The 13559-nt window shown below is 35.4% G+C and overlaps 2 protein-coding genes and 1 pseudogene across 2 annotated transcripts; 1 reads left to right on the top strand and 2 right to left on the bottom strand.

Moving 5' to 3' along the window:
* Positions 1 to 528: 528 nt before the first annotated feature.
* Positions 529 to 3282, bottom strand: LOC129887845 (IQ domain-containing protein IQM2-like; annotated as a pseudogene).
* Positions 3283 to 4346: 1064 nt separating this feature from the next.
* Positions 4347 to 5786, bottom strand: LOC129887844 (putative pentatricopeptide repeat-containing protein At1g10330). Its single transcript, XM_055963074.1, has one exon. It carries the CDS (start codon positions 5732 to 5734, stop codon positions 4703 to 4705), a length of 1032 nt encoding a protein of 343 aa, XP_055819049.1. The 5' UTR covers positions 5735 to 5786; the 3' UTR covers positions 4347 to 4702.
* A 633-nt stretch (positions 5787 to 6419) lies between these two features.
* Positions 6420 to 9407, top strand: LOC129887841 (receptor-like protein Cf-9 homolog). The gene is made up of 2 exons (XM_055963073.1): positions 6420 to 9148; positions 9265 to 9407. Exon 1 carries the CDS (start codon positions 6554 to 6556, stop codon positions 9146 to 9148), a length of 2595 nt encoding a protein of 864 aa, XP_055819048.1. The 5' UTR covers positions 6420 to 6553; the 3' UTR covers positions 9265 to 9407.
* Positions 9408 to 13559: the final 4152 nt, after the last annotated feature.

Genomic DNA, 13559 nt, shown 5'->3' with positions numbered 1-13559 from the left:
GCAAAATGCCCAACCGACCCATCACGAGAAAGAAACTATGGTCTCATAAATAGGAATCATCCGATCCACAACTCAGAATATCTAGTATCCAACACGGCTTCTCTCAGAAGGAGAATCTTCTGTTACTATCATCAATAAATTCAGCATTACACGCTATACTATCCAACACGGCCTCATGGGCTGCGGCTCATAGCATAGTGTTATTTAAGTACCTACAGATGAATTTGAGAGAAAATAAGATGAATTGGTAAAGTTCTACTGGTTGATAATATAATGTTTAGGGATCACGTACAATGACCAAGGACTAGATCATAGTAAAACATGTGACAATCTGTCAGGATATTGTTCAACATACAATAATTTGAATAGCAACGACGACCACAATGGGGTTGGTCTAATAATTTGAATGGCGACGATAACCACAATGGGTTTGGTCTAGCAGTTGAAAAGTAGGAGAAACAACCTTGGAAACCAAAGTTAGAATCCTAGCAGAGATGATACTGGAAAAACACTTCCCATCTAAGTCTTGGATGGAGTTACCCACTATCTGTGTTGGTGGAACATAGACGGTACCGATTAAATTAATCCAGCAGAACACAAGCTTACCTGGATATCACTGCTATACAACAACTATGCATCAGTCCCAAACAACAACTTTCATAGAGACCTGCAACAATGTTTAAAGCCTAGAGTAAGATTAGACATGAACACACAATTGATTGATAGAATATCTAGTAATCGAAATCCATATGGATTTGACACTTCATTTATGAAGAAATGAAGAAGAACCGCTTGCCTATAGGTAATGCTTATCGTGATCAACTATTGTTCAGATTAATTAATTAGCAAGCTTCCCCATAATTTCAAAGTTTCGGGGAAAAAGACAAAGATTCAGAAAAAGAAAAGTGGAAAACAAAAAGAAATACCTCGCCAAACAGACTTTGGAACCAGGTTTGCTGTGCATTTCCACAAAAATGTATCCTCCTTGATCTGTCAAGTTATGACTTAGCTGATTTTGATGAGTCAAGACTCCAACACCAAGTTGTGGCAGTTATAAGCTCCACTAAATAAAACTGTGGGCTGGAACCTTGTGTATTCCAGCATCTAACATTGCTTTTCTCATGGCAGAAGAATGATCCCACCTCTCTGCGCCAGCATAAATGCTTGAGAGTTGCACATAGCGCCCAATGATTCGGTTGTGACTCAAGCAGTAGTTGTGCTACTTCATTTCCTAATTCAATAGCTCCATGAAGTCTACAAGCACCCATCAGAGCCCCCAAGACAGCGGCATCAGCTTCAAAAGACATCTTCTTTGTGAAGTCATACGCTTCCTGTAGTAGCCCAGCTCTCCCTAAGAGATCAACCACACAACCATAATGTTCCATCTTAGCTACAATCCAAATTCATGTGACATTGCTTCAAACAATTTAAAACTAAAATCGACAAGCTTGGCACGCGCACAAGCTGATAGAACAGCCACAAAGGTAATCTCATTTGGTTGCAGCCCCTTTGCCCTCATCTTCTCATACATCGTTAATGCCTGCTTCTCTCTTCCATTCAAAGCTAGGTGAGTTTTCCAATCAGTTTCAGATATGGTCCTTTATCCTCCCAACAAGGATCATCTGTAACTCCCATGTGTTGGCCATACTCAGCTGTGGTGAGTTTGATATGTTGTTCCAATGATGTTGGTGCAGGCTAAGCTGCACTCAACCCCATGTCTGCAATCAGTTCTAGGCAATACTTCCTTCGATTCAGAAGTACTCTCCTGTGTGATCTCATTACCTCAATACCCAGGAAGTACCTAAGAGTGCCTAGATCTTTCATCTTAAAGTTACCATGCAGTTCGTGTTTGGCTTCATCATTAAGCAGTTGATTGGTTCCAATAATGCGTAGATCCTCAACATATATCATAATGACCACCATGTCTATCCCTTTATGTTTAGTAAAAAGGGAGTGATCATGAGAGCTTTGGCAGTACCCTGCTGTAAGCAACATTTTGGATAACTTGATATTCCATTGTCTTGATGCTTGTTTCAAACCATATAGAGACTTGACTAGCTTACACACAATATTCTCCCCCTGTCTGTGTTTCATATCCGTCTATTGGTGATTCTAAGTTGGAAATAGATTTAGCAGCTTCACTTTCATTCTTTAATTTCTCTAAGAAATCATCATTCCGGGGAATTTGAAGATTAGGCAATTTGATACTGAAGTTATGAGATGGTTTGGAATCAGAAAGTTGTATATCAGCAGCCTGCCCTTGCACTTCTCTCTTCTGTCTCCAACCTATCTTTTTGTACGTTGTTCTGCAACTATTCTCCCAGCAGCTAATGTAGCTCCTCCAGCCAAGAAACTAGAGTGCTGAAATGTGCCTTTAGTTTTCTTGCCAACGTATAAGGTTTTCGAGGTGCTGAGGACGAAAATCCACTTAGTGCCTTTCGGTTCATCAGTCGTGTCAAGAAGCTTCCAGGTTTCCTTGTAGAAGAGCTTCCCATCTTCCACCTCAACTTCATAAGCTTTTCTTTCCATCCGTAGTAAAAAAAGAAAGAAACTGATAAGTAAATTTTCCAAATTCCCACAAGTGCAACTAGCAAAGATACTAATGGACTGATAAATGGAGTAAAGACTTACCGGACCAAGGTACATAATGCACTGCTGCTGAAGTTTCCATCGAGGGCATTTATCAACAATATTCACTTCTTTTCCTTCTCCAATATCCAACCTGATTCATAGAAACACAGTTAGCAAACAAGAAACTTTCATGTTGTATTATCGTTAAAACTCGATCATTCGTTATCTAGCTAATTACCGATAGAAGAAGGGTTCTTTGCTTTGAGAATGCAACCATTGGACATAATAGAAATGCAACTTTTGTCCATAACAATGTCGTGGATCGATCTGTTACACAAAAAAGCCTTTTCCATATTAGCAAAATTGAAATTTTGGCGTAAAACACAAATTCAGTTTACCATTAAAAAGATCTACTTACAGCTTCAAGCCAGTGTTGTAGAGCTAGTTTCTGGGCTTTGCCATTCTTAGATAAGCCCTTGCCAACCTGCATGAAAAAAAAAAATCAGCAAAAATCTTGAGAGTAAATTCAAAATCTTTGCAATAACTTTCATCAGCATTTACGAAATGATCCAAAATTTACCTTGGCTGCTCTAGTTCTTGCCTCGACCAACAAGAAACTGCTGTCTCGTGTTTATCAAGATCAAAAATTGAAATAGAACTATGCTTGAGTTCAGCAAAATCTAATAGCTTCCACATGAAATTGTAGAGGATAACCTTTTTTATATTTTTAATTCACTATGGAACCAAAAAAAGATGAGCTCATATATTAAATAATTTCAAAATATTTTAACGGAGAAGAAAATAAAAAAATAAAATACCCTTAAACTAAATGATTTGGTACAATATTACCCTCCATCCACCTTATTAGATAGGACTGTTAGAAATAAGGGTATTTTTTTAGCAAAAAAATTGATGTCTAGGGTATTTTGGGGCCAAAAGGTGGACAAAGAGTAGTTTTGTACCAATTCAAATAGTGTGTAACGACCTCCAGGCATTCAACTTGATCTTTATCCTTCAATATATCGATGTATTTTCTACCTCCTTCATCCTCCAAGCTCTTAACTTTAATTCTTCATTTTTGAAAATTGCAGGATTCAAGTCTACTGAGTTGCTGAGGATGCAGATAAAAGCCTTTTATCTGTCATAGTTTGTGATGTTTCCATAGAGTGTTTGTTATCCTATGAATAAAGACATGACTTTTCTTCCTTTGAGACTCAACCAGATTTTGTATTCATTTGTATATCGCATGTAAAAACAAATTCGACTGATAAACAAAAATTGGACACAAACTTGAATCTTTAGTTCCTTCAATCGGACGATATGTGTCATCACTAAAAACATTTTCACTCAACTCTTTCTCATTAACACAAACATAGAACATAAGTTCAGGACACCATGGGACAAAGTTGCCGTCTTTTTTCATTGAAGCAGCAGAAAAATGCCCAACACGAGAATGAGACTATGATCTCATAAATAGGTTTCTTCCAATCCACAACTCAGAATATCCAGTATCCAACACGGCCTCATGGGCTGCTCATAGCATTGTGTCATTTAAGTACCCACAGATGAATTTGAGAGTAAATAAGATGAGTTCTATTCTACTGGTTGATAATATAATGTTTAGGGATCGCGTACAATGCCCAAGGACTAGATCACACGTACAATGCCCAAAGACTAGGTCATAGTAAAACATGTGACAATCTGTCAGGATAGTGTTCAACATACAATAATTTGAATAGCGGCAATGGGATCGGTTTAGCAGTTGAAAAGTAGGAGAAACAACCTTGGAAACCAATTGAATTAATAGAGCAGAACACAAGCTGCCTTAGATATCACTGCTATACAACAACTATGCATCAGCCCCAAACAACAACTTTCATAGAGACCTACAACAATGTTTAAAGCCTCAAGTAAGATTAGACATGAACACACAATTGAGTGATAGAATTTCTAGTGATCGAAATCCATATGGATTTGACACTTCATTTAGGAAGAAATCAAGCAGAACCGCTTGCCTATAGGTGATGCTTATCGTGATCAACTAACTGATTTTGACACTTCATTTAGGAAGACTTAACTGATTTTGATGAGTCGAGATTCCATCACCAAGCTGTGGTAGTTATAAGCTCAACTAAATAAAACTGTGGGATGGAACCTTGTGTATTCCAGTATCTAACATTGCTTTTCTCAAGGCAGCAGCATGATCCCACCTCTCTGCGCCAGCATAAATGCTTGAGAGTTGCACATAACGCCCTGAATGATTCGGTTGTGACTCAAGCAGTAGTTTTGCTACTTCATTTCCCAATTCAATAGCTCCATGAAGTCTACAAGCACTCATCAGAGCCCCCAAGACAGTGGCATCAGCTTCAAAAGGCATCTTGTTTATGAAGTCGTACGCTTCCTGTAGTAGCCCAGCTCTCCCTAAGAGATCAACCACACAACCATAATGTTCCATCTTAGCTACGAGTTCAGATTCATGTGACATTGCTTCAAACAATTTAAAACCGAAATCGACAAGCTTGGCACGCGCACAAGCTGATAGAACAGCCACGAAGGTAATCTCATTTGGTTGCAGCCCCTTTGCCCTCACCTTCTCATACATCATTAATGCATGCTTCTCTCCTCCATTCAAAGCTAGGGAAGAAATCATAGCATTCCAAGAGAAAACTTGTTTGCTAACCATTGCATCAAATATCTTTGAAGCAGAAACCAAACAACCCATCTTCCCATAAAACGCGATCAATGCGGTCGTCATGAAGACACTCAACTCCTCATTCTTTACCATGTAAGCATGTACTTGCCTCCCTAGATATAACGCCACACCAAAATCCAAAAACGTGCAAGAAGAAAGAACACTAACAAACGTAGCCTCATTTGGCTTCACTAGACCGCGCTTCACATCCTCGTGCACCATCATTTTCTGGAAAAACTTAATAGCAACTTCAGAGCACCCGTTCTTCATGTACCCATGAATCATACTAGTCCATGAATAAACATCTCTATAAGGCATGCGAGAAAACATCAAGAACCCCAAACCCATATCTCCATTTTTCCCACAAGCATCAAGCATAGCATTATACGAGACAACACACAGTTCAGGAATTTCATCGAACAGCTTACGTGCACTTGTGTGAATACAGCCCAATGAAAGAAGTACACACATAGGAGTCACCCAAGACCCCTCTTCTCAAGACTTGACAGTGAAGATTCTTGCCTATATATGAAGCCAAACGGGGCGGGAAAGACGAGGCTGCTTTGCTGAGGGAAGGGAAAGTATGGCTATTGGGCTGAGCTTGATGAAAGAGCATATGGGTGAAAAGAATGAGAGCTGTTTGAGGCTGAGCAATGTTGAGGTAAGCCCTGATGAGAATGTTGTAAAGAAGTGTGTTGATCCATTGAGAGATAAGAAAATAAACACACAAAGAAACATATACAACAACAACATATTCAGTGAAATCGCACAATTGAAGTCTAGAGAAGATAGAGTGTACGCAGACCTTACCACTTACTCGTGAAGGTAGAGATATTGTTTCTGAAAAACCCTCGACTCGAGTACAACAATCAAAGTATGTATGAAAAGGAAAAATGACAAAGAAGAAAATATAGCAACTACTGGAACTGATCACTGTTTGCCTTAGATGGTATACAATGCTTGAATTATAATAAAAAATATATATTATAATTGAATATATTTTAGATGTAATCCTAACCAATTAATTATTCTGGACTTGATGGGAAAAAAAAGTTGGATTCTTGACTTGGAAGTCAAGGTCTATGCACCAAGTAATACTCTTATCCTAACCAATTAAGTTGTGTGGTGTGTCCTGTTTTTGGACTAGAGGGGAACCAGTAGTAAATTTTTCTTTGCTTAATTTGTGCTATATATACTTCATCAATGTTATTGAATAGACACACAAAGCAAACATTTCTTGATTTCTTCTATACCAACTTCATTAGTTTTGATCATTAATTTAGTGAAGAAATGGGTTGTGTAAAACTTGTATTTTTTATGCTATATCCCTTTCTCTGTCAACTTGTTTTCTCCTCATACTTACCTCATTTGTGCCCCAAAGATCAAGCTCTTGCCCTTCTACAATTCAAGCACATGTTTACCATTAATCCTAATGTTTCTGATTATTGTTTCGACATAACATACGAAACGATTCAGTCAAGAAATCTTTTATGGAACAAGAGCACAGATTGTTGTTCATGGAATGGAGTTCATTGTGATGACACAACAGGACAAGTGATTGAGCTTGATCTCAGTTGCCGCCAACTTCAAGGCAAGTTTCATTCCAATAGTAGCCTCTTTCAACTCTCAAATCTCAAGAGGCTTAATTTGTCGTATAATGATTTCTCTGGATCGATCATTTCACCTAAATTTGGTGAGTTCTCTAGCTTGACGCATCTTGATTTGTCAAGTTCAAGATTTACGGGTGTAATCCCAGTAGAAATCTCTCATCTTTCTAAATTACACATTCTTCATATTAATTTCTATGAGCTTAGTTTTGGGCCTAACAATTTTGAACTGCTCCTTAAGAACTTGACCCAATTAAGAGAGCTTGACCTTGATTCTGTGAACCTCTCTTCCACCATTCCTCTAAATTTCTCTTCTTATTTAACATCTCTAAAACTTTCAAGCACCCAGTTACGTGGGGTATTGCCCGAAAGAGTTTTCCACCTCTCCGACTTAGAATCCCTTGAATTATCATACAATCCCCAGCTCACTGTTGGGTTTCCTACAACCAAATGGAATAGCAGTGCATCACTCAAGAAGTTATATCTCAGTGGTGTGAATTTTACTGGTAGGATACCTGAATCATTCAGCCATCTAACTTCACTTCATGAGTTGGACATGAGTTATTCTAATCTCTCAGGGCTCATTCTTAAACCTCTATGGAATCTCACCAACATAGAGTTTTTGTACCTTGAACATAACTATCTTGAAGGACCAATTTCCCAGTTCTCGAGATTTGGAAAGCTCAGGGAGTTAATACTTGGAAATAACAGCTTCGATGGCCAACTTGAGTTCTTATCCTTCAATAGAAGCTGGACACAACTTGAAGAGCTAGAAATTTTGTCCAATTACCTAACTGGTCCAATTCCATCCAACGTAAGTGGACTGCAAAACCTACAATTCCTCGACTTTTCATCAAACTACTTGAATGGGACTATACCTTCCTGGATATTCTCCCTTTCTTCACTGAGAGCGTTATACTTGAGAAATAACACTTTCAGTGGAAAAATTCAGGAGTTCAAGTCCAAAATTTTGTCTGTGGTTGCTCTAAACCAAAATCAGCTGCAAGGTCCTATACCAAATTCACTACTAAACCAGCCAAGCTTATCATATCTTCTCCTTTCGCAAAACAATTTCAGTGGACAGATTGCTTCAACTATCTGCAATCTGAAAACACTGGGAATACTAGATTTGAGAAGCAATAATTTGGAGGGAACAATCCCACAATGTTTGGGTGAGATGAGTGAAAACCTTTCGATTTTGGATTTGAGCAACAACAGCCTTAGTGGGACAATTAATACAACTTTTAGGATTGGAAGCAATCTCATGGTCATTAGCTTGCATGGGAATAAGCTAACGGGGAAAGTCCCACGATCGTTGATCAATTGCAATTATTTGATACTTCTTGATCTAGGTAACAATCAGTTGAATGACACATTTCCAAACTGGTTGGGAGACCTACCTTTTTTGCAAATTTTAAGCTTGAGATCAAATAAGTTGTATGGTCCCATAAAATCTATAGGGAATAGAAACTTCTTTGCACAGCTTCAAATTATAGATCTATCATCCAATGGATTTAGTGGGAATTTACCAGAAAGTTTCTTTGGGAATTTGCAAGCCATGAAGATAATTGATGAGAATACAAGAACCCCACAGTATGTTTCTGATGTGTATGATCGTTATTATCAATATGTGATGACAACTACAACAAAGGGGCATGATTATGATTCCGTTCGAATTTTGTCTTCTAACATGATTATCGATTTCTCAAGGAACAGATTTGAAGGTCATATTCCAAACATTATTGGAGATCTTGTTGGACTTCGTACGTTGAACTTATCTCATAATGTCTTGGAAGGTCGAATACCAGCATCACTGCAGCATTTATCTGTACTTGAATCATTGGATCTCTCTTCCAACAAAATAGGCGGTGAAATTCCACCACAACTTGCATCTCTCACATTTCTTGAAGTTTTTAATCTCTCTCACAATCATCTTGTTGGATGCATCCCCAAAGGAAAACAATTTGATACGTTTGAGAATAGTTCATACCAAGGAAATGATGGGTTACATGGATTGCCACTCTCAAAACATTGTGGCAGTGATGATAGGGTAGCTCAAGCGACAACTCCAGCTGAGCTAGATCAAGAAGAAGAAGAAGATTCACCGGTGATCAGTTGGCAGGCGGTTCTAATGGGTTATGGTTGTGGACTTGTTATTGGATTGTCCGTAATATACATAATGTTGTCAACTCAATATCCAGCATGGTTTTCGAGGATGGTTGTACAATTGGAGCACAGAATTACTACGAGAATGAAAAAGCACAAGAAAAGATATTAGGTATTCAACTTGATCTTTATCCTCCAGAAGATTACTTTTTATATATCGATGTATTTTCTACCTTCTTCATCCTTAAAGCTCTTAATTTTAATTTTTTTCTTTTTTGAAAATTGCAGGATTCAAATCTACTGAGTTTTTGGAATGCTTTAAAAGCCTTTATATTTCATACTTTGTGGAATTTGCTTAAAGTGTTTGTTATCCTATGAATAAGACATGACTTTTCATCCATTGAGACTCAACCAGATTTTGTTTTCATTTGTCTATGACATGTAAAAACAAATTCGACTGATAAACAGAAGTTGGACACAAACTTGAATCTTTAGATCATTCAATCAGACGATATGTGCCTCACTAAAAACATTTGCACTTAACTGTTTCACATTAACACAAACATAGAACATAAAGTTCAGGACACCATGGACAAAAGTTGCAGTCTTTTTTCATTGAAGCAGCAGCAAAATGCCCAACCGAACCATCACGAGAAAGGGACTATGATCTCATAAATAGGAATCTTCCGATCCACAACTCAGAATATCTAGTCTCCAACATGGCCTCATGGGCTGCTGCTCATAGCGTTGTGTCATTCAAGTACCTACAGATGAATTTGAGAGAAAATAAGATGAATTGGTAAAGTTCTACTGGTTGATAATATAATGTTCAGGGATCACGTACAATGCCCAAGGGGTTGTTCTGACATACAATCTGTCAGCTTTTAATTGAAGGGAAGCTATTTTAAAAGGGTATATTTAACTATATACTCCCTCCGTCCCAAAATACTTGTCATGTTTTATCTTTCAAAAATTAATTTGACTAATATTCGAAGTTAAAATGGATTAAACTAGTTTGATATTTTAAAATTAAACTTAAGTCTTCAAAAACTACATGAAAAGTGTAAAAAGAAGCAATTTTTCTCATATCAACAGGATAAAAACTATATATTTTGAAACATTGGTCAAACTTTATATAGTTTGACTCTCGGAAAAAGAAATGTAACAAGTAATTTGAGATGGAAGGGAGAAAATAATTTTCATGATCATGAATCGAAAATTGTATCAAAAAATATGAGATAGGTAATATTCTTGTTCATATTCCAAACACATATACAATTCACGAATACCTACTTGTATTACGTTATGCCGGAAATTTAAAACTTCGTGACAGTAATTATTTTTTGAAGATGTGCCTAAAAAATTCTTATATTAATATTAGGAAAAACACGTTTTAATAAATAATTATTGATTTTAGCAATATTTTTTTATTATCATTTATAGCAATATATAACAATATTATAATATATCTATTATGTATTAAAAGTGAATTATGCATGCAATATAAATGTATTATAAGTGTTTTAAAATATATTATACTTGTTTGGTAAGAAATTGATACAATGTATTATAAATGTATTAAAGTATGTGATAAATATATTATCCATTAATAAAACTTGTATTATATGAGTTTTATAAATTATTCTCGCTAATATGTATTAAAATTTTATTATAATTGTATTATAAGTGTTCAGTGAAAAAAATATTATTGCTATAAATGGTAAATATTTTTTTAATGTAGTACATTTATGTAAATTTCCCTTAATATTATATGTAACAGGTAAAGATAATCTAATTAATATTGAAAAATTCTTCTACTAATATTATATAGAAGTTAAACTTGATAAATAACACACAAAAGTCCAAATTAATTATTTTAAGGAAAAGATTAGCCCACGTAGAATACAAATTATGCAATAATTCATTCAACAAATTAAGTGCATGGATCTTAGAATATTATTCTATTTATTACAACTAAATAGTATATCCGTACGAGTTTAAAGTGCAAGTTTAAATTTAAAGTATAATATTAATTGCTTAAAATAGATGTGCCAACTCTAATTAACAAGGCTAATCATATATTATAATTAAGCAAATCTTTTTATTCAATGAAAGTGCTTACATTATGATTTTGTCTTATGGTTGTTGTGTCTGCCCAACTAATTAATGTCACGCCAACATGAGCCGTGGTGCAGTAGTTAGACTGATGCATTCTTAATTAAAGGTCTCGGGTTAGAGTTTTGGGAATGGAAAACATCCTATCGGAAGTATCACCCCCAAATGGGCGTGTGTGCGATCCTAATTTAGTCGGGGCTACACGGACTCCGAACACCGAGTGGACAACCAAAAAAACTAATTAATGCCACATGTAAGAATTTGAACTTCAAACAAATCAAATTATTTTACTCTTAGTTGAAAATTTAACAAATTTAATTGAAGTGTGTTGTTTGTGGAATTCGGAATAGCATAAAACTAGGTTCGTGTTTCGATTTTAAGAATTATGATGAAACTTCTTTGCTATTAAAATTAGATAATAATGTTATAATATTAATTGGAACAGGTGATATGAAGACTAAAAGTTAAAATAATTGTAAAAAAGAATAACTTAAGCATGCATTTCTATAAAAAAAAAAAATTGAGGTTTGATGTTCGGTATTCATATTGAAATCCAACTAAATTTGAATTCGTGTCAGACGTCTCATATTTGAGGTAAAACACTGCATAACAAAGAAAATTTTATACTCAAAACTCGAATCTGAAATCTCTAATTAAGAATAAAAAAATATAGACACGACTATTATAAGTAACAAGTTATATTTTAACTATCACAAACGACAAGTTACATGAATTATCCAAATAAACTCATAAGATATTTGGATATAAGTTATTATACAAATCTTCCATAGATCTTTTAAACAATAATTTAACAAGAATGATCCATAATTGAATCAACTTCCTAGATATGAAATCTTCACATTTAAGATCATAAATCTTTCAATTTAACACTCAAACCAATTGTTGGACTCCAAGTATTCTAATGAGCTGGAAGTAGATAGCAAAACTTAGACTTTGTAATCTTAATGTTCTCTATCTCAAATAAAACAAAAAAATATATTAAAGGGAAAGTTAAAAAAAGAAAAAGAACACGATGCTCTTTACCAGTGGTACAACAATTATTTTAAACCACTTTGGACCAATAAGTAATCCCTCCTTCATCCTTAATCAGATTTATCGGCTTAGAGAACTGAATATAAAATCGCGTTTGTTAGAAAGTGTTTAATTCCCAATATGAGACTTTCCGATGCAAATTATAATTTGTTTCAACTCTAATACGAATATCAGACAACTGATGAAAATCAAAAAAATAATCCCTCAAAAAACTTACATGATAGCTCACATATTGCAAGTTTTAAATGTGCATATAGCATGATTAGTGCAGCCTTTTGGAAAATAGAATAGGCATTTACTTGTCAATATTCCCTAATTATATTGACAAGTTCATAAACTTATCCAACAAACATTAAGGTCTATAATTGCAGATTTTGCAGAAAAAAAGATGGACTTTGTCTTTTAATTTTTTCTCCAGTTTTTGTCTCTACTTTTAACAATCCCATGTTTTGAATCTCATAGACAGTAACAATTGGCTTTTGAAATAATGCAATTCCTCATCCAACATATGGTTATCATATTGTCTTTACATATGTTAGATTAGGTTCCACTTCTTTACATGTTTCAAGGATGATTTCTGCTGTCGGGGCAGCTTGAGTGCATCTAAATTATTCATTAGCGGTATTTGCTATCTCACCAGCACAAATATCGAGTAACTCTGCCCCATCAATGCTTAGGTAGATGGTGAGCAATCATCTACTCTCGTTGTTTCATTTCATGTGTCTTAGTTTGACTGGCCACAAGTTTAGAAAAAATGTTTGCATCTTGTTCTTTTAAACTAAAGATACATATAATATACCAACATCTGATCCTTTGAATCTTGATCTAGGTCAAGTACATGTGCTTTCATGTTTCTTAAATATTGGGACTTCATTAATAATAATATTTTTTCACTTCCAAGAAGTTGTAAGCACATCATAATGATTGAGTATTAAAGAAATTAATACACTAACAAGCTAGTAGCGATGTTAATGACCTGTGATTCAGTCTTATCAAAACTGCCTCTATTATTTGCTAACAATAGTTTGTCAGAAAGAAATAATGTTTATTACACTTGACTTTGTTAAAGAGGCATGTTTTATGTCAGTTTATCATGTCAACAGTACTAATATTAACATAAACTAGGAAATTGAACAAAACCAAACAACTCCTAGTGTTTTGGTTCAATGTCCAAGCTAGGTGTGTGATAAGAGCAGCCTATGTAGCTCGAACTCTTCAAAAATGTTGATAGTTGTGTGTCTTCTCCTCCAAAAGTAGTATATTTTTCGAGGATTCGATACAGCTACAACAACATTCTTGGAAAGTCCAAACAATACAGAAAGCAGCACGTCAGAGGCTCGAATCTTACTGGAAAACCAGGTCTTAAAATGGAAAAGGGAAGAGGAACGGACGCATTATCCACCTAGTTTCTGAGT

This window comes from Solanum dulcamara, chromosome 4, assembly GCF_947179165.1.
Source record: "Solanum dulcamara chromosome 4, daSolDulc1.2, whole genome shotgun sequence".
Classification (NCBI taxonomy): domain Eukaryota; kingdom Viridiplantae; phylum Streptophyta; class Magnoliopsida; order Solanales; family Solanaceae; genus Solanum; species Solanum dulcamara.
This window is presented reverse-complemented; position numbering and strand designations above follow the sequence as displayed.